The sequence below is a fragment of the Siniperca chuatsi genome, linkage group LG2 (genome assembly GCF_020085105.1).
Source record: "Siniperca chuatsi isolate FFG_IHB_CAS linkage group LG2, ASM2008510v1, whole genome shotgun sequence".
NCBI classification, from domain to species: domain Eukaryota; kingdom Metazoa; phylum Chordata; class Actinopteri; order Centrarchiformes; family Sinipercidae; genus Siniperca; species Siniperca chuatsi.
The window spans coordinates 14,729,438-14,748,653 of NC_058043.1; the positions used below are offsets into that span (position 1 = coordinate 14,729,438).

General features: G+C 43.1%; 1 protein-coding gene across 6 annotated transcripts in view; it reads left to right on the forward strand.

Annotated features, from left to right (window-relative positions):
• Window positions 1-19,216, forward strand: part of foxj3 (forkhead box J3) — a 75,011-nt gene that overhangs the window by 50,239 nt on the left and 5,556 nt on the right. For 4 of the 6 annotated variants that reach the window (XM_044217668.1, XM_044217659.1, XM_044217685.1 and 1 more), the window contains 8 exons: window positions 3,074-3,148; window positions 6,129-6,212; window positions 7,734-7,964; window positions 11,594-11,722; window positions 13,949-14,123; window positions 16,392-16,877; window positions 17,497-17,598; window positions 18,151-18,342. In XM_044217668.1, coding sequence (XP_044073603.1) covers window positions 3,074-3,148; window positions 6,129-6,212; window positions 7,734-7,964; window positions 11,594-11,722; window positions 13,949-14,123; window positions 16,392-16,877; window positions 17,497-17,598; window positions 18,151-18,342 — 1,474 coding nt within the window. The remainder of the gene's footprint in view (window positions 1-3,073; window positions 3,149-6,128; window positions 6,213-7,733; window positions 7,965-11,593; window positions 11,723-13,948; window positions 14,124-16,391; window positions 16,878-17,496; window positions 17,599-18,150; window positions 18,343-19,216) is intronic. The other 2 variants (XM_044217701.1, XM_044217693.1) reach the window with 2 other exon arrangements.

The window sequence follows — 19,216 nt, forward strand, 5'->3', positions numbered from 1 at the left end:
TCTAATGTAGCGGCAGGCCTTGGCTGCTTGACTGTATCAATGATTTAGGCCCAGCAGAAGGTCCTTAATGGATAGAACCACCTCGCTGCAAGTTCAGCTGCTTCTGTCTGCCTGGCATCAAGTGGCTCACACATTCAGACACACATAGAGGCTGTGAAGGAAAAATGGTTTTAAGTACTTAAGTGTTTATGGCATTGCACAGCTTGCATCACACACCCTCCCGCTCAGACACTCCCCTGTTGGACATTTCTCAGGGTTTTAAAGTAGCATAGACTGGTTAAATTGAGAGCCTCATATCTGTTTGTCACCATACACTATGCATGATCACACTCTGCATTCACATTGTTTTATTCATCTGAACGTATGTTGAACTGTGACAGAGTGTTGCTAAAAGGACAACGCCTGTATAATGGTGCTGTCACTGCAGCCTGTGTGAAGTATTCAGGCTGGGTTTAGGACAAGGAAGAGCATCTATGAGCCTGAAAGGAGGAAGGATCTCTAGTCATGTTTATGTGTTTGGACATTTGGATGTCAAGTCTGTGTCTTATCAGATCTAATTCTACATATTATCTTTTTGTGGCTAGATTACATCCAGCAGCAGTGCAAGCCTCAGCGCTTGCCAATCTAGTTTTGACGATCCGATAGCAGTGTGACCAAAATATATTGTGGTTCACACCTTTCCATCAGTGTATTCTGGTATAACAGAGGCTGTAGTGGTCAATTATGTTTTGTATGCCTGTGGAACTAAAACTGTCGGTCAATGAATCGATTAGTCAGTCGACAGAAAATTCATTTATTGATGATTGATTAATCATTGCAGTTCCAAGCAAATATCAACATGTTGACTAAATGATTGACTATGCATTTTTTAAATTTGAGAATCTTCTGTTTTGTGTAGAGATTTTTTAACAGTTTTGAGTCAATTTTATTTTGATTCCTGAAAATCTTGTGTGATGATAAATGACTTGTGAGAGTCTGTGTCTCTTATTACCCTGTCTATTGTATTTTGAGCTGTTGTCTTTCTCTGTATGGATTACATTTCCTTAGTTCAGGTATTTGGGTGATACTCCACCCAAAATCTTTTGAGTATCAAACACTCAGCCCTGCAGTCTTGAAAGGTGGCTGTTAAAATGTTATATTTTGCTCCTTCAGAAACAACAGCGGTTATCTAGAATTTGTGTCAGTTGTATTGGATTACACTGGTGGAGAGACAAAAAGTGTCAAAATGTCCTACAGCATAATCCACTTCTCTGCTGTCCATTCTCATGCCCAGTGTGTTGTAAACACACATATTTTGTCAAAATAAGGCTATTTACGCTACTTCAAGTAGAGGAAAGGCAATACTGTGACATGGAATGAGCTTCTTTAGCTATAGTTTTTGTTGAGCATACAGACATACTGCAGGGTGGTGGATTATGATTCAGGTGTGTTAACAGCTTCCATTGGACATTTTTCTTCTTGTCATTTTTACATTACATTCATTTTTGCAGACACTTTTGCCCAAAGCGACTTATAATAAATGCATTCTAAACTAATAAGAGCAAAAGTGAGATGCCATCAAAAAGTGCAACCTTCTGGAACAAAGAACTAAAAGCATGTTCTGTGCTACAGTACAACAGTGTGAAAAGTTGAGTTGTCAGCCTGTGGCGGAATAACGGATGTGACGCATCTGTCCTGAGTTTGGTGGGCAGTTCATCCCACCACTGCATGGCCAGAAAAGAGTAGAGCTTTGACTGAAATGAGCGACCACAGGGGCCCTGCAGGCTAGCACCAGTGTCTTAAACTTGAACTCGAGGTGAGTTGCAACAGAGAGCCAATGTCCTGAACACATTTTGGGGGATCCATTGTAACATGAATTCTTTGTGAAGGAGCAAACTGCAGACTTTTTACAGCCTTCTTTCAAGCCTATGGGGACTATTGATACTCAAAAGATAGATTTTATGTTGAGTTTCACTTTCAGAAAACATTCCCTTCTGGTACATGAACAGAATTATTTTTGACTATGGCGACAGTTTCATCCTCTCTATTTTCTGTTGGAGAACAGTGTTAGACTTCTTCTGGATTGCATTGGCATTTCAAAGTGATTTAACCAGCAAGATTGACAGCATTACAACAAGGCTGTCATTATCATCCCTCCTGGTGGTATAATTGCCTATACTGTTGAACAAGCAGCTCCGATCTTTTGCACTTGGGGGTCTCTCTCTCTCTCTCTGTCTGTGCCTCTCTCTACTCATCTCCTGCATCCGTTAAACTCATCAGAGATTCCTACAGCTTTTCAGTGTGGCCATCTGTCAATACCACTCCATGCGGTGGAGTGGAGAAACGTGTGCATCCATTGGCTCTTGTAAGCCCTCAGCTGGCCTGCCTCCAGCTGGTTCTGAGGGCCTTGCTGTAGCTGGTTAACCCAGGCCTGGAGCATCGCTCTCCAGCCCTTGTGGCTACTTCAGCCCATCTCGCTCCCCCAACCAGGCAGCTGGATGAACCTCCCTCTTCACCGCTGTGGAGTAGCATGTAACACTGTAATGAGTTAACTTTCAGAATGATCTACATAATTTATTTCCTGCCCCCACAGGAGCTCGCTGAAGCATTAATTAATATCAGGCCCTGGTATCAGCAACCATCCCAGTGTGGGATTCCTTCTGGCTTCTATTTTTGGCACCCGTGGAATTTGAGATATTTGTGCAACCAGAATGCAGTTTGTTGGACATTGATGAAAGATATTGCTTCCTGGTGGCTTTGTACACAGATTGAGCTCCTGTATATGCTTGTAGAGTGAAATCTGGACTCAGTTGTAGGCCAGATCTAATACCACTGAAACGAGCTGACCTCGATGACAGGAGCTGTGACTAAACCTAAATGATACATGCCAACAAGTTGTATCCCCTTGTTGCTGCTGGCAGTTATGTTCTCCACACTTAAGTACTACAGACTTGTTTGTGTAATCTGATTTTTGAATTGTGTTCACTTACCTCTCCACCTTTCTCTCTCTCTCTCTCTCTCTCTCTCTCTCTCTCTCTCTCTCTCTCTCTCTGTCTCTGTCTCTGTCTCTCTCTCTCTCTGTTTTCCCCCACAGAACTCAATACGGCACAATCTGTCATTGAACAAGTGTTTTCTCAAAGTGCCTCGCTCCAAAGATGACCCAGGAAAGGTGAGACTTTTAAACATGAATTTGATTAAAAACAGAGAAGAATGCATGCAATAATGAAAATATACAAATAGAAGAATATGTTTAGTTTCTCAGTTGGCAGAATTCACTGTTACAAAATTGTTTTGGTTTGTATCATGCTGTCTCTGGTAGAAAAATGTTACCTTTGAATGGCTGCCAGGACTCTGACAGTCTGGAAATGCATGGCATGCTCGTAATCTATTATGAACCTCCCACCCCCACAGAATTGCATTTCAAATGTAAGGAGAGACTAGTTTTTTGGACCAGCAGAGACAGCAGATGTGGGTGAGGGAAAGAAAGACAAAAAAAAAAAGTCAAAGACTGGTAGAGATGGAGCCGTAACAGGGTAGAAGTCAGGTCATTTCCAGAATCTTTTGTCCCTGAAGTATTAACTCTTGGTGCTGAACCTACTCGGGGGAGAAATCAGACCTCATTTGCTTTCTACTCAGCTCTCTGTCTCCCATTTTTCTTCTCTGTAAAAGGATGTATAGTCCAACATGTTAATTTGACATTTAAATCTCAGTAGGACCACCTACAGTTGCTTTTTCAGCCCGATTAACTTCAACCTGATAAATAGTGTCCTCTGGTCCACTTAGTATTTCATGAAGAAGGAGCCTATGGTCCTATATTTAGTATGATGGTGTAGGTCTGCATAGGTCTAACCATATGTAGCCTAACCCAGATTTCATCCCGGCACTGTCAGAGCAGACGCTACATATGCTTAGGGAACCGCACAAATAATTACACACGCACACGCACGCACGTACACACCGACACATGCATGAAGAGCTACGCCTAGCTGTGTAGAGGATGGGGACTGAATGCTAATTTCATGTTTTGCTGTAATCCTCTGATATTGACACTCTTGGGAGCTGCTCCACTAAATACAAAATAATCTATTGCTGTATGGATCCCATTCCAAATGCATGGCCAACATGCTCGCATCCTTAATGTTTAATTTGGAATTTTCCTCACTCCCTTCCCCCCCGAAGACAACTTCAAAGAGGCGCTAGCCGCTCTTGATATGTTGCATCAATATTGTAATGTGGCAGGAATATGAGAACTACTGGTTGGATGAGATAGGAGAGTCATGTTGCTCTCTGTCTGTCTCTGTCTCTCTCTCTCTCTCTCTGAGATGGTGTAAGAGATGACAGTTGTTATTGTACATACACACACCCTGTCTACCTCGGAGGTAGAAATGCAGCCTGTGAAGGCTACCGTTAATAATCTGTATTTTAATTGGTCCTGTGTCTCGGCCTGGAGTTTCCAGGATGACCGGTGTACTTATTGTGTTTGTACTTCCTATATTTACACACAAAAGGGGAACTAGATGGCATAATTTATGTTGATGTATGAAAATGAGCTGCGTCTTTTATGGAAAAAGAGCACATCTGTTATCAGGATCTGTTTTAAAAAAATAATTTCTTTACAGCAGTCTTTGCTTTATGGCTACAGAGGATATTTTGGCTTTGCTGTGTTGTTGACTCCACAGACACACTTCACTTGGCATTGCTACAGTATATTGCAGTATATTTGTGAATAATTTAATGACTCTTTATATGTTTTTCTTTTTTCCTGCCAACTCTCTTGGGGTTGGTGTAGGGAAATACAGAAACTCCACTCACATGAGGGTTAACTTAATGTGTTCCCCCCCTAATTAAAAGAAACACCACCAAGCCTGGCTTTGTCTCTGACTCCTAAATCTGTACCCCTGCATTTAACCCCTGCATCTTAACACAGAGATGGATCGCATGTAGAGATACTTTTTCTCTCCTTTACATACATTCTTCGGTGAAGCTTTTTGTAGAAAACGTGGGGTGTATAATGAGGTTTGTGCTGAATTTTACTGTGGCCTATATCAATATGAGAATATGAGTTTCTTCATCTTTGGTTGATTGTGCTGTGAATTATTCTTCCCTCTGAGGAAAACGTTAATTGACCCCAAAGCCTTGCACATATTAAAACATATAATTTTAACCCCCTGGCAAATATAGGCCAACCCTGGCTTTTCATTTTTACATTTGCAGCAGTGGTGTATGTGAGCTGTGAAAATAACAGATTTGCTGGCTTTAACAAGAGCAGGCCATTGTGTGTGCAGCGGTTATTGTATACTTGAGATACAGCTTGTTCTATGGCCTCTCCGGTTGTTCAGAGATTTTTTTTTTATGGAAATAACAATTATTCTCTCTGCTAAGGAAGCAATTTTAAAGGTCCTGATCTTACTTTCTCTTGACAATTGAGATTTTATCAGGGGCCATATGAAATATTAAAAATAAATTCAGAACTTGCAGGGCCTTAGGGTAAAAATCTGTACTGTAAGCTGCGTTCCTGTTGGTTTCGAGGAGGAACACCGTTGAAAAATAAATTAAATGGGGCCGAATACAAAGATAAATAATGCAGCCTGGAATTGCTAGCTGCAGCCCCAGAGCCACCCCCAAATGTTCTCTCCTTGATTAGACTTGCTCAGACCTTAGAAGAAAGCAACACAGCAGGGCTAGCACTGCCTCGATTCCTGGGCTGAGACTGTGGAGCCTTCATCCTTGGCAACAGCGCTCTGACTCAATACCTGAGGCTGAGGAAGTACAGCTTCAGGAAAGGCTTAGTATTTCACCACCACCAGCTGCCCTCACCAGCCTCTCATTGAGGAGCAGCCGCAGAGGAGGAAAAGCCAAGTCTTTCTTACTAATAAAGCCCACCCACACGCCGCACAAACTCACAGCTATCAACTCAAATAAAGGCTTGGGCTGATAGGACAGACCTTAGCAGAGCAGATGAGGCCTCTGATTTTTAAATAATGTTGTACCAAAGCAGATAAGTTGCAGTGCCAAAGAAAGATCTGATGCTTGTATCCTGCCATGTTAGAGAGGAAATATCTCAGTCCAGTGCAAACATCCTAGGGATGTCACGTGAAAAAGCAATCTGGTGTGTTTTATCAGCTCACAGGTCTTTCTTCTGTCTGCAGGGCTCTTACTGGGCCATCGACACCAACCCAAAGGAGGACGCCTTGCCCACACGGCCAAAGAAGAGGCCGCGGTCTGGAGAGCGGGTGAGTGTGATGAGGAAGAACTATGAATATTCCCAAGAAAACACATTTCTCTACATATGCTGTTCTTCTGCTAAAGCTTCTGCCTCCATCTCTACTTGGTTCAGGATCTGTGCCTCAGTGTCTGTACTCAGTTTTCTTTTCCTTTTGCCCTCCTTTCTCTCCCACTTTCTCCCACTCTTTCTCTACCACATGCGCACACACACACACACACACACACACACACACACACACACACACACACACACACAGACTCAGTAGGAGTTCATATCCAGACTTTATGTAACTGCCTCTCCATGCTGCTTCGCTAGCCTGTCATGAAGTGGGGTCCTTATTAATAAACTATGCCCCAGGCAGCCATTACATACATTACATTCTGCGCTCACTTTTTTTAACAAACATCAATTAATGCAGAGCTGTGCGCACCGGCTATTCTGAGTGGGAGCTTTTGTCTTTAATTATGGATGAGTTTCGTCCAGCGTTACATACAGCTGTAGAGGTTTTAGTGAGCTGCTCAGATTGACCTGGCCCTGGGGCATCCCGACACAGTGGGCTCTTGTCTCCTCCTTCCCCACAATGTGGCAGACCAGAGGCTATGAGGAGAGGAGTATTCTGTTAGGCTGGTGAGGCAGAGTCATGCACACACGCTATCACACACCATTGTCTCTACCACACACATACACAAGCACAGAGACCACATAAAACTTAACATGCTGTTCATGTAATTGCCCTACAGCATCAAAACACTATCACATTCATTCAACAAACTGCATCTCTTTGCTGGTGTGAGATTTTATATACAACAAATGTAAAGGTACAGGAAAAAGTGTATTTTTTTTAATATGCAGCTCTGCCAATAGTTTCGACTAAAGCTCTTCTGGTGCAGTTCTGTTCATTTGAGCATGACACAAAAGAACGCACCAAGTGAAGAGTGTGTTTTCTGTAGGACACATGCACTGTGCTCACCCTCCCCCCACCTCGAGACACTGTCTGCCTACAAGGCATTCCATTAAGAGTCTCAGACATTGAAATTGAGAGTTTGTGAAATCTCATTCATGTTTATCATGAATTAAAAATGGTATTGTTGGCAGCCAATCCTCTTACAGTAAGCAGTTTTGGGAGACAGGCATGGCAGAGTTATCTCTCACAACAGTGCGCCTATACAGCAAGACAAGGGTGTGTGTGTGTGTGTGTGTGTGTGTGTGTGTGTGTGTGTGTGTCTGTGTATGTATATATATATAATATACATACACTGCATGTGTGTTTGGTTGAGGATGGGGGCTGTCTCCATCTTCTCAGAAAGTACAGTTCAAATGTGACCTAAATAAAGGTGTTGCTCTGACAATAGTTCTGTTTTTTTTTTTTTCTGTATCGTGCAGATGGATATGTATCTGGTCTGAGCAGAAGATTTGTCACAAACATAATACAGGTCTTTCCTTGCAACCTGCAGTGAGATCTCATGTGTTTAATAATTGGGTGGTGTTTTTTTTGTCTGCCTCCACACCCCGCCCCCAACCCCCACAGGCTTCTACGCCGTACAGCCTGGAGTCGGAGTCTTTGGGGATGGAGTGTATGATCTCTGGAAGTGCCTCTCCAACGCTGGCAATCAACACTGTGACTAACAAGGTACTACAACCAGCCATCCAGCCTCCAGCTCCAACACACACCTGGCTACACGGCTGCACCCTGACCCCACCCACTTCTCCAACCACCTACAGCACCATTCCCCACAGAGAGAGGAGCACTCTAGTGGAGGGGGAGATACACACACACACACACACACACACACACACACACACACACCCGCTCATGTGCCTAAAGCTTCTTTGCAATGCAACCCACACCAAAATACACAACTATCTGCACTGCAGCACCTTATTCCTCTACAACAACAGGCAGACTCTTGTTATCTTCAGCACGGAAATATGATGCTCACACTGATACTTAGCACTTTGCGACCTGATAGACCTTACACAGTCTCATGCAGACTTGCAATAGGATACACCACACGCTGCATGGGGTTTCTGTATTCGCACCTGTAGTGGAGGTTGACACCCAGAGTCGTGTTTCTCATTCTGTGACCACATTACGCTGCCTGGTACAGTACAGGTGACCACCCCTGCTGCTGGTTCCGTCTGTTCTTTGTAGCTTTTTTTTTTCCTCAAATATGTGTAAAAGCTTGGAAACACTTGTACATCACAGAGCAAAGCTACAGGGACTGCTAGCTGTTAGCTGTGAGTGTGCCGCTCACTCTGAAATTTAAATAGGCTTTTTAACCTTAAGCTCTCATCCTCTGAGCCCAGTGGGGGCAGCTCTCAGGTGTACTTTTAAAAAGCCTACAAGAGTGGCTTATTCATTTGCTGCAAGCATTACAAAAAAACTCTTTAATGTGAACAGGGGTGTTTATAGGAAAGAGGAGTTAGTGTGTGTGTGTGTGTGTGTGTGTGTGTGTGTGTGTGTGTGTGTGTGTGCGACGAGGGCTCGAAAGTCTGAGCATATGCAGGTGTGTGTTTATAACGCGCGTGTGTGTGTACATGTATGTAGAGTATGTTTCAGCTTGTTTTGACGAGTGTGTCAGTGACGAGTAGCAAGGGGCTGCTTCTATGGAGAACATGCAGTTTTCACACTGCTGTAAAAGACAGATTCGTCGGCCTAAGTGTGGACAAAGATGACCCTTTTTCCTTGCTGATTGCTCCAAACAAGCACTTGCTGCAGCACCAGTCTCCACCAGCAGTGACAGCATAATGAGGCCCTAATGTAAAGAGCTGACAGTTAAGAGTCTGTACTCCTGCCATCAAATACCTACAGTCAAATAACTCAGAAGAGCAACAAGCAGAAAACATTAAAACTGCACAAAACACGACTACTGTGTGATTCCTAGAGCTGATGAAAAGCAGTTTTAATTTGTTTTTTGTTCACTTGATTGTGACAAAAACTGTTACGGTAGTAAAGTGAACAGAAGACAAAGTGTAATAGCAACAGATCTGAGGCCATAACTCCTCAGAGAGAGCTTGTTTCTCACTGTCTTACACTGTAAACACACAACAGGCCACGCCTCTTTCAGTGCAGCGTGCCAAGCCACAGGAATTCCCTCTCTCTGTTTTTCTCTCTCTCCCTTTCTATTCTAGTCTCTCTCCCTCATTCCCGCCTTCTCAGATAGGCCAATGGGACACTGGTAGGACAACTACTGAACCAGCAAGAATATATTTTCCCTTTCTTTCTCCTGTCGGACATTCCTGACAAGATTGTCCTCATCCCTCTTTTTCTTGTGCAGTTCTCACATAGACTCAGATTTTTCTTCTCCCCCTCAAAGGTTGTGTTCTGAGGCAGCCCTAAACATTGGCATGAATGTGATGAAACTCCAGCACTGAAGTCTGATGATGAAGGGAAAGGGATTATGGGAAGTGTGTTTGCTGATGAATAGTCTGGCCTTTCCCCCCCCCCCTCTTCTCTCTCTTTCATATCCCTTCCTTCTCTTTTCCTCTGCCTCTCCCTGTCTGTTCAATCCTGCTTGCAGGGATTGTGCTGAACACTAGCTGGCATTGTTGGAGACACCTGGGCCAATCTTGCTTTGATTTCATAATCCATGTCTCATGCTCCAGATTAGGCCCCCATGTAAAAGACACCTCTAGCTTTTTACTTAATTCACTGCTAAGAATAGAACTCTGACTCGCTTGCCTGCTAGCCTACACTGTACACAGTATTTACTGTAGAGCCGCTCCTGCCTGTATGAGCATGCCTGCCTCTGTCTGTGAGTTTTTGTATATATGTGTGTTATCCTACCTTTGTGCACATCTGTAGCTGTAGAAATGGGTGTGTGTCATATGTTTGTGCATGCTTCTATATATGTGGGTGAGATGCGACTGGGTGTTCATTGGTGACAGTGCGTGTTTGAGTGGGCGTCTTCACTCAGGGGACTCTGGGGTCTACGTAAACCACAGAGCAGTGAGGTTTTGAAATCATCACACTTTATGGGTGAGCAGAGTAAAAATAGATTGCGGTGAGAGACTTAAGGCTAAAAGCCTGTTTTATGACTTTATTACACAAAACATTTATATTTCTGTGGCGCGCTGTTTTTGATTAGCATTGTAGGGCTGATCTTGTAGATGTGCTTAAGCCTTCAGTCTTAGCTGCTCATTGAGTTCCCCTTCACGCTAATGAACACTGGAGCCAAGCCCACACTGAGTGGGGGAAGGCAAGAGTTGCCTAATGAGCTTCTCTTACTACCCTCCTATTCTCCTCTCCCTCACCCCTCTTCCTTGTACAGTGTTGCCTGAATTCAGCATTTGCACTGTTTTTTTTAAATCGCAGTATTTCTATCTCATTCTACCAGCTCAGGAGCCAAGCTCCATATTAAAAGCTTAATATGATCGGACGCACTCACACTGCATGTGTGGGTCCTGGAATTGTACCAGCATGTTAGTCAGCCGGTCAATCAGTCAGTCCTGGGTTTCCTTGCCTCCTTGTGGCCTCTGTGGTAGCTTGCTGCGCCTCAGCAGAAAGACAAGAGGCCTTCAGTCCACTGCTGCTGCTGAGAGGCAGGGTGCTGGGCAGGGCCAGGCCGATCTGCCTGCCTGAAGGCTGCTGCCACTGCTGTCTCATTGTTCTGAGCACAGAGCCCACTCTGTTCCACTCACAGTTATGAGTAGAAGCCACCATGCCACACTCAGTCATGGATGGACACGCACAAACACATGCCCACACACCAATCTTAGAATGCCAGGCCCTCTTCCACTGCAACACCATCAGTGCATTACTGCCATTCCTATCTCACAATACAAAACTCAACACATGGGCTATTCTCTGTGGGTATCATTAATTTCATTATCTGGATCGTTCTTCTTACTATTGTCTTAATTGTCTGACGGCGCACTTTATTTGGGAAGGGTGGGAGGACTAAACCTTGTTAGACGATAATTAAGATCGTCGTCCTGAAGTGCTTCGGCTAGTTTAGCTGCTATATTGAAAGGTCAGTGTCTCGGATGCACTGAAATCCTTTGTTAGCTGTCCCAAATGGATTTGCGCTTGGTGAGCAGATGTGGCTGACATCACCAGTAGTATGACCTTTAGTGATGGTAATGTCTCAGCTGTCTCCAGACCCCTTTACACGTTCAGCTAGAACCCCTTAGTGACTGTGGTGGGTGTCAAGCAGCACCCTGCGTCTCCCACACACACTCTCAATAAAGTGAAAAGAAAGTACTCTGCTATTATGACATGTCATTGCATGCAGCACACACACATGCTCAGGCTTTACATTTTCATACTCAATTACATTGTTTAACTACCAAAAGACCAACATTACCTTTCATACCCATTATCTCAGAGGAATGCTGACATGCGTATGTGCGAGAGAGAATAAGCTAATGTACATGTATGTGTTTCAGGTGGCATTGTACAACACAGACCAGGAGGGGAGCGATAGTCCAAGAAGCAGCCTTAACAACAGCCTGTCTGATCAGAGTCTGGCTTCCGTCAATCTCAACAGTGTGGGCAGTGTGCACAGCTATACACCGGTAAGACCAAGGACCACTCTTCACGGGGACATAAGTCTACAGCGATGGGGTACATTTTAGAGATCTTCACGTATGTAAAATACTGGTTGGACAATCTGCAATTGACCTGTGGAAAACCTACTTGAATCCAACGTGCCTAAATAAATTTTCAACAAAAGAGACCCAATTGGGGTTCCCTGGTGATCGAGGGGTTAAGGTATTGACTGTGAACCGCAGTTTTCCCGGGTTCGAGTCCAGCTGGGGACATTTGTTGCATGTCATTCACCATCTCTCTCACTCTCCCTTTGTTTCTTGTCATCTCTCTACTGTACACTACGTAAAAAAAATGCATTTAATGCCCCAGAAATAAATCCAGTCTCCAGTCTGAAAGTACCCGAGGATGATAAGCTCTGATCCAAAATGTGTATCGACCTGAACACACCCAAATAGAAAGAGAACATTGCCACTGGCAGCAGCGTGACGCGCCGCTAATTAACGAGCAGCCACAGTCAAAAAAGACTAGCGATAAATGTTATTTTTGTGTCAAAAAAACACATTTCTCCTGCGATGATTATGACGCGCCATGTGATCAGAACTGATAGTGGGTTTACTTGGATCCAATCAGGTTTTAGACAGACTACCTGACCCATTTAGGTAGCATTTAATTTGGACCCGATCCAACTCGAGTTCCGGGGGGGTTCTAGTTACTTGAACTGAGTAGACATTGGTACAAAGACGGAACAAATAAGGTCCTGCTGTAGCATCTTAGTAATCTTTGGCCTTGCAGTCCCTGAAAGGGTAAATAGAGTGTAGAGCAGAGATGCTCATAATTCTGGTTGTCGATGTTGCAGCTCATGAAAGTCTCTAATATTTATAGAAATGTGGTGTAATTGATGATTTTTATTTAGCATGAAGCGCTAAGGCCAAATGATAAATTGTCATTTTATCTACATTTTTCAAGCTGTGGGGGAGCCACAGTCACTAAATGAATGAAAATGAAACACCGCCAGACTTGAAAAGTGGTACTGTATCCCATATTTCATCTGATCAGAAAGCCCCAGGAGGCTTTCTTCAGAGGAGCCAGCCGTAGACAGCAATAGACCGAGGTTCAGGGTGGACATGTGCTGGAGTACAACATCAGGAAGGGGGGTTAAGGGAAACAGAAAAATGTGCACGCTCCTGGAAGCCAGACAAAGAGAAGCTCTTCTTCTGATGTCCTCCCACCAGAGATGCCCCCTCTTTGGTGTGGTCCTCGCGCATCCTAGAGTGCTCCCCGCTCCAGGCTCTGGGCATCGATCGGCTCAGCCTGATGGATGTGCTCTCTCTCTCTCTCTCACAGCAAAGCAGCAGCTCACAGTAAACACTCTGGCTTTATTATCACCTCTTCACTCTTACCAAAGCCAGACTGTGAGCCATGCACTTCAGCAGCCTGCCCACATCTTGGAAGAGGAAGATGTTATGATCAAAAATTGGACATGACCTCTCTTGTAATGCTAGCCCACAGTGGACACAGGTCAGGTCCTGCTTTGTGAAATAGCGATGGTTTTTCATCGCTGCCCTTGCTGTGATGAATCTCGTAGACAAACACGTTGCTGGAGGGAATGCTGCTTGCTGTCTCACACCCAGGGGCAGTGCATAACATTGACTGCCCACACAAATACATGGATAAAATGACTGCTTATTTGTACAAGGTATTGCTATTGATTTTGTTTTAAATACAGTTTGCTTGGCCACCTGAGTATTGGGTTTGTGTCCATTCGAGTTGGTCTCTTAATGTGAGCCAAGGCAGTAAGCACTGACCTAGATTGTTGCAGTTTGTGTAATTGTTCTTTACATGTTGTGTGACTGACACCTCTAAAGACAGAAACAACATTTTTACAGTGGCTCCTCAGAAGAATCGAACCCTCCCCATATTTGACTTGTGTGTTTGCTGCGTACATTCACATAAACCACCACTTTGCATTAAATATTCTAGAGGTTTTCTGTTTTTTTTTTTGCGGCTCCATGACCAGATGCATGGCAAGTATCTTTGAAAAGTATGTATATTAATGACGTGAACATTTATAGTGCGCTCCTCTTAGCATCAGTAGTCCCTGTAGTCTATGGTGCAGATGTAGCAGAACTGTAGCCAGTGAACTTTCACAAAATCTTTCATAGATTAAACAATAAATATAATCTTGGTTTACTCTCAATATTGCTCTTTGCTTTTGTAAATCTTTAGCTTTCTTTATTTCTTCACTTCCACAGGTGACCAGTCACCCAGAGCCCGTGTCCCAGTCTATGAGCCTCCAGCAGCCCCCCCAGTCCCAGTACAACATGCCAGACAGGGATAAGCAGCTCCTGTTTTCTGAATTTGAAGATCTCAGTGCCTCCTTCCGCAGCCTTTACAAGTCTGTTTTTGAGCAGTCCTTCAGCCAACAAGGTGAGTGGCCTCACGGGAGCATCAAGTGGAAACCTAATGGAGAGCCTAAGCTTCATTTATCAAGGAACAGGATGCTTCTCAGAACGATTTTCCTAATGTGGATTTGTTCTGAACAGCTGGGGCTATAGAGACTCTTTAGGCACTAATTAGGTTTACTGAGAAGTGAGCAGGTATTCAACCGGCTGACTAGCCTATAGTGCAAATCTATACTATATTAGTATAGATATAGATAGATATTAGTATAGTATATTAGTGTAGTATTTACATGGTCTTTTGCTAGAGCAATGTGGAAAAGGCCTCATTTCATATTCAAAAGCAGAGTCTGAGAGTTGAGTCTTAAATATTTCATTACAGGCTGTAAAGAGATGTTGCTGCATTTATTTAATGGTTAATTCAGAATTAATACACCATCCTTCTTGCTTTATATTATTCAAGTTACATGAAAGTCTTCTGCATCTTGTCATGTTTGAAATGTTTTGTCATGTAGACTGTGTTTCATCAGAGGAGTGGAAGAGGTTACGGGCAGCCCAAGTCCTCAGTAAATCTGTTGGATTTGAGGTTCATTTGTCATAATGATGGGATATTTGTATGATACAATACATGGTGGTGGATAGAGCACGGCTTTCCAAAAGCTTATGAGTCCCTGCAGAACAAAATGCATTTTTGCTTGTAATCTGATTGACTGATAAACAAAGAGCACTTGACAAGCAGGTTATGAGCAAAGTAGACTGAGCTTTCTGTGTATAACCTACTTTCACAAATCAAATGCATTTCATGCTAATGTTTTCAAAGAGTTCCTCTCCTTTAATCTATCATCTATGTTTCATTAGTTGAAAGTTGTTACCTTTTTTATGCGCATAAAAGTGAAATCTCTTAGTCAGACAAGCTCTAGCAATTAAAAAGCGTAAATAATCGAGCTAGAGGATTTCACACTCTGCCGCTGTAGACAGTGAGCTAATTCACTGCCTTTGATAATAGGTAATGAGCTCGCATTATTATTCTGGTGCCGCGTTAATTGCTTTCTGTATTTCCCTGGCTGGACAATGGGCTTTCTGTGCCGATAAGAGATGCACCTTTGTCACCCCTGCAGTGAGTGTTACGTGCCGATTGTGGAGGTACAGGGCTAGAGTCAGCTCTAAAAGCACTCCAGTGAAATAGGTTTACTGTGCCAAAGCTGTGAAGGACAGGGCCTCTTAAGACCACTCCCTGCCACTCAGATGATTGCAGTTGGGTGTGCAGATGTTCATGTTCCAGTCATGTCTGTTAAAGAGCTGTGCAGCAGCACAATGAATTTGTCAAAGACAATCCAGAGCTGTGTAGCTGGAGAGGAGAGGCGACGGCAGCTCCAGCTCCTGAACCTCAGATACACAACTAATGCTGAGTCATTCCCTGATACAACAAAATGGCAGCTGGTCTGTCTCAAGTGTAGAACTACTTAAACAAGGGAGGCCCGTATCCCATTATTGTAAGATGGTAAGTTACATACCTTAAGTAGCATGTGAAGACTCTGGCTCTCTTGTGTGTGTGTTGAAGTGCATTATACTAACACACCTCATTCTGAAACCATGTGACTGACATTTGTGTTACAGTTAGTAGTCTCTTTTCACCAGCTAGGGCTTCAATTAAAGATATTTTCATTATTAATTCATTTGTTATTTTTAGATTCACTAATTCCCAGAGCCCAAGGTGACGTCTGCAAAAAGCCTTTTCTATAATAACAAACAAAACCCAATTATATTCAATTTACAATGACAAGAATAGGAGAAAAGCAGCAAATCCTCATAATTAAGAAGCTGGAACAAGCGTGTGTTGGCATTTTTGCTTGATAAACGATTAGTCAATCGACAGAAAATTAATCTGCTACTATTTTGATGATCGATTATCATTTTAGCTACTTTTTAAAACAAAACCCCCAAACTATTTGCTTGTTCCTGCTTCTGAGTATTTGCTAATTTTTCTGTTTTATATAATTGTAAATTGAAAATATTTGCGTTTTTGACAAAAACAAAACAAGATGTTTAAAGATGTCACCTTGGGCTCTGGGAAAATGTGATGGACATTTTTCATTATTTTCTGAACACTTTACAGACAAAACAATGAATCGATTAATTGGGAAAATAATCGGTAAATTAAGCAATATTAAGTTAGTTGCAGCACTATCAATGATCTAAATGGTTGTTTGCATAATTTTCTGTTGATGGACAAATATGATCAACCATTCGTTTCAGCGCTATTACAAGCTTTGTGTTGGTGTGTTTTGTTTCCCAGGTCTGATGGGCATACCGTCAGATTCCTCCCAACAGACCCACACCTCCTGCTCCTATCAGCACTCCCCCAGTGGCACCATTAGCACTCAGAACAGCCTGTCAAACAACCAGCCCAACAGCCACCCCAACAGCCACTCCGCCAACAGTGGCCAGGTGCCTCTGTCCCATCCGGCCCAAGCCCACCCTGGCCACGGCTCGCCCCACGCACAGCACCTCCCGCAGCACGGCGGCACCCACAACCAACACAGCCAACACGCCCAGCACAGTCAACACAGTCAGCACCCACAGCACCCCCAGCACGCTGTGCACTCCCAGCACGGGCAGCACCCATCGCAGCACCCGTCCCACGGCCAGCACCCACAGCAACACACGCCACACCCCTCCCAACACACGCAGCACAGCCAGCACCCTTCTCAACATGGACAGCAGCATCAGAGCCTCTCCCACCAGCCTCATCCTACCCAGCAACAGATGGCCTGCAACACAGGTAAGACCCTCTGTCTGTCATTGTCTTCCTTTTGAAGCTGCGTCGCTGTGTTGTTTTCTCGTCATCCTGTTCATTACACAGAAACACATCAACAAAAGCAAAGACAACATGTTTACAGCTGAATATGGTTTTGTATCAGCACTCATTTTTTGTCATAAACCATTGAGAAATTGTTATAGGTGTTAAACAGTAAATCACCACCTGATTTATTATCTGTGCTGTGGCGAGAACAAAGCAATGCTGCATCCAGTGACTCTAGCAGCTGTTAGAGAGTTGACTGGCTCCTCCTAGTGGCCACAACACAGTGTTGAACTGTTTAAAAGCCTGATAAACTGTTTTATTTGGTGTTATCTTCTCATTCATTTGGCACTACAACACTGCCTGCACAGCTATAAAAATGTGACTACAATGAAAATGCATCATCTGGCCCTTATTACCTAACCCACAGTGAATAACAATTACAGCAGCAATTATTGTGCAGTTGTCCATAAATTATGTAATTAGAAGTAAATCTGTATTTGTCCCAGGAGTGAACTTGGTGTTGGAACCAAAATTACCTGTATCCTTCAAGTCTCTCATCTTGCAATGTTACAGATAGTATCCTGTGTGTGTGTTGCAGGTTTACTGTCTGACTGGTACCCAAATCTGGATGCACTGAAAGAAAGCTGTCGTATTGCTAGCAGCTATAACTGGGCTGATGTCGACCTTTCACCTTTCCAAGGTGCGGTTTGGACACTACAAATAGACCTTATTGCATTTACAAATAAGAAACTAATAATAATTATATATTTTATTTGATTTATTTGTCCGAGATTAAGATTATGGAAGAAACAAACATTTAAAGCCAGGAGCTGATAGTACAGTACTGCCCCAGCTTTTGATTGAGTGCTGAAGTGTTGACACTGTGGAGTTGATTACGAGTTTAATTAAACTGAGCTCTTCAATTAAATAACACTGCCTTCAAGTTTAATTACCAAAGCACCGAGCTCAGCAGGTCAGTTTATCCAATTACAGTCTAGGATTGCAAGGTAGGATGTTTTAAATATCACCCACTGAAGGTTACTGACATAATGAATACATATTGCAATCAAAGTCTTTGCTTTATGTTTGTAAATTACTTTCTCATTTACTAAATTTATATTATTTGGACAGTCAGCTGGTGCAGTTTCATACATTTCATTGTCACAAAGGCATTTTAGTGCAGACAGATACTGTCTATAGCCCTGATAACTCTCTTTGTTGTGTCTATAAATTTGTGTTTCCTGTTTCTAAGGATTAAGAGAGAGTATGAGACAAGCGGAGTTGAACAATTGGTCCCTGGAACCCACCCAGATCGCAGACCTCTGCTCGTCCATCAACCAATTTTTCGCTCGCACCGGTGTAATCCAGCCACAAGGGGCAGTGCAGCCTCCTGTTTGTCATAGCTCCATGCACCCCAACAAACCCAGCCAGCACCTCAACACAGGTTAAACACCCACTCCTTAACCCTATGGCCTTATTTATGTCACTGTTTGATTGAATTTGTGTAGTTGTGGTGAGTAGCTTTTGTTCTGACATGAGGATAGGTTCTGGACTCATTCCAAGGCCCAGTCAAAATGTTTTTAAAGTGATGAGAGGGAAATAATCTACATCATGCATCTTGAAAGATTTAGGCATTTACACTTCAGCACTTTTGCCTTGTTATCTGGTTTTGGTTCCTGGGAGAGATCATGTTAGTTGTACAAATTATAGAATTTCAAAACAACTGCAATGTCTTATTGTATTATGTGTTATGAGGTCTTTCTGACTGTTTGTCAGTAAGGATATTAATTAATACTAAACTCTTAGTCCAAAAAGTCTGTAAAAATGAACACACAAGCCCGTTGTCTGATGAATTTATCTCACTTACAGTTCGTTCTATCCGAAACAGTCTTGAGTCTTTTTGCTCAGTATGAGCTCTGCTTGCCCTTTATGCCAGTGATTCCCAACCTTTTTAGCTTGTGACCCCTTAAAAGGACTGTCTACTTGCAGCCCCTGACCAGCTGCATACGTCTCAGTTGTGACCAGTTCAACCAGACAATGATTCCTTTTCCTTGATTTATTTGCATATTTTTTAGAGGCCTGAAGAGATAAAATGATTCAGCAATTCACAAGGAAAAAACAAAAGATTAAAAGATTAGAGGAATGTCTGAAAGAATAAACACAATTTTGTGAAACTGAATTAGGTTTTTCTGCTCTCCAAACCTTGTGAGGGTCCCCTAATATGACTCTGCTCTGCTCACTCGTGCTATTGCTCACAAATTTTGAAGTTAAAAGGATTACTTACTGTTTTAGGAGAGCTACAGGTATTTTGACAATTC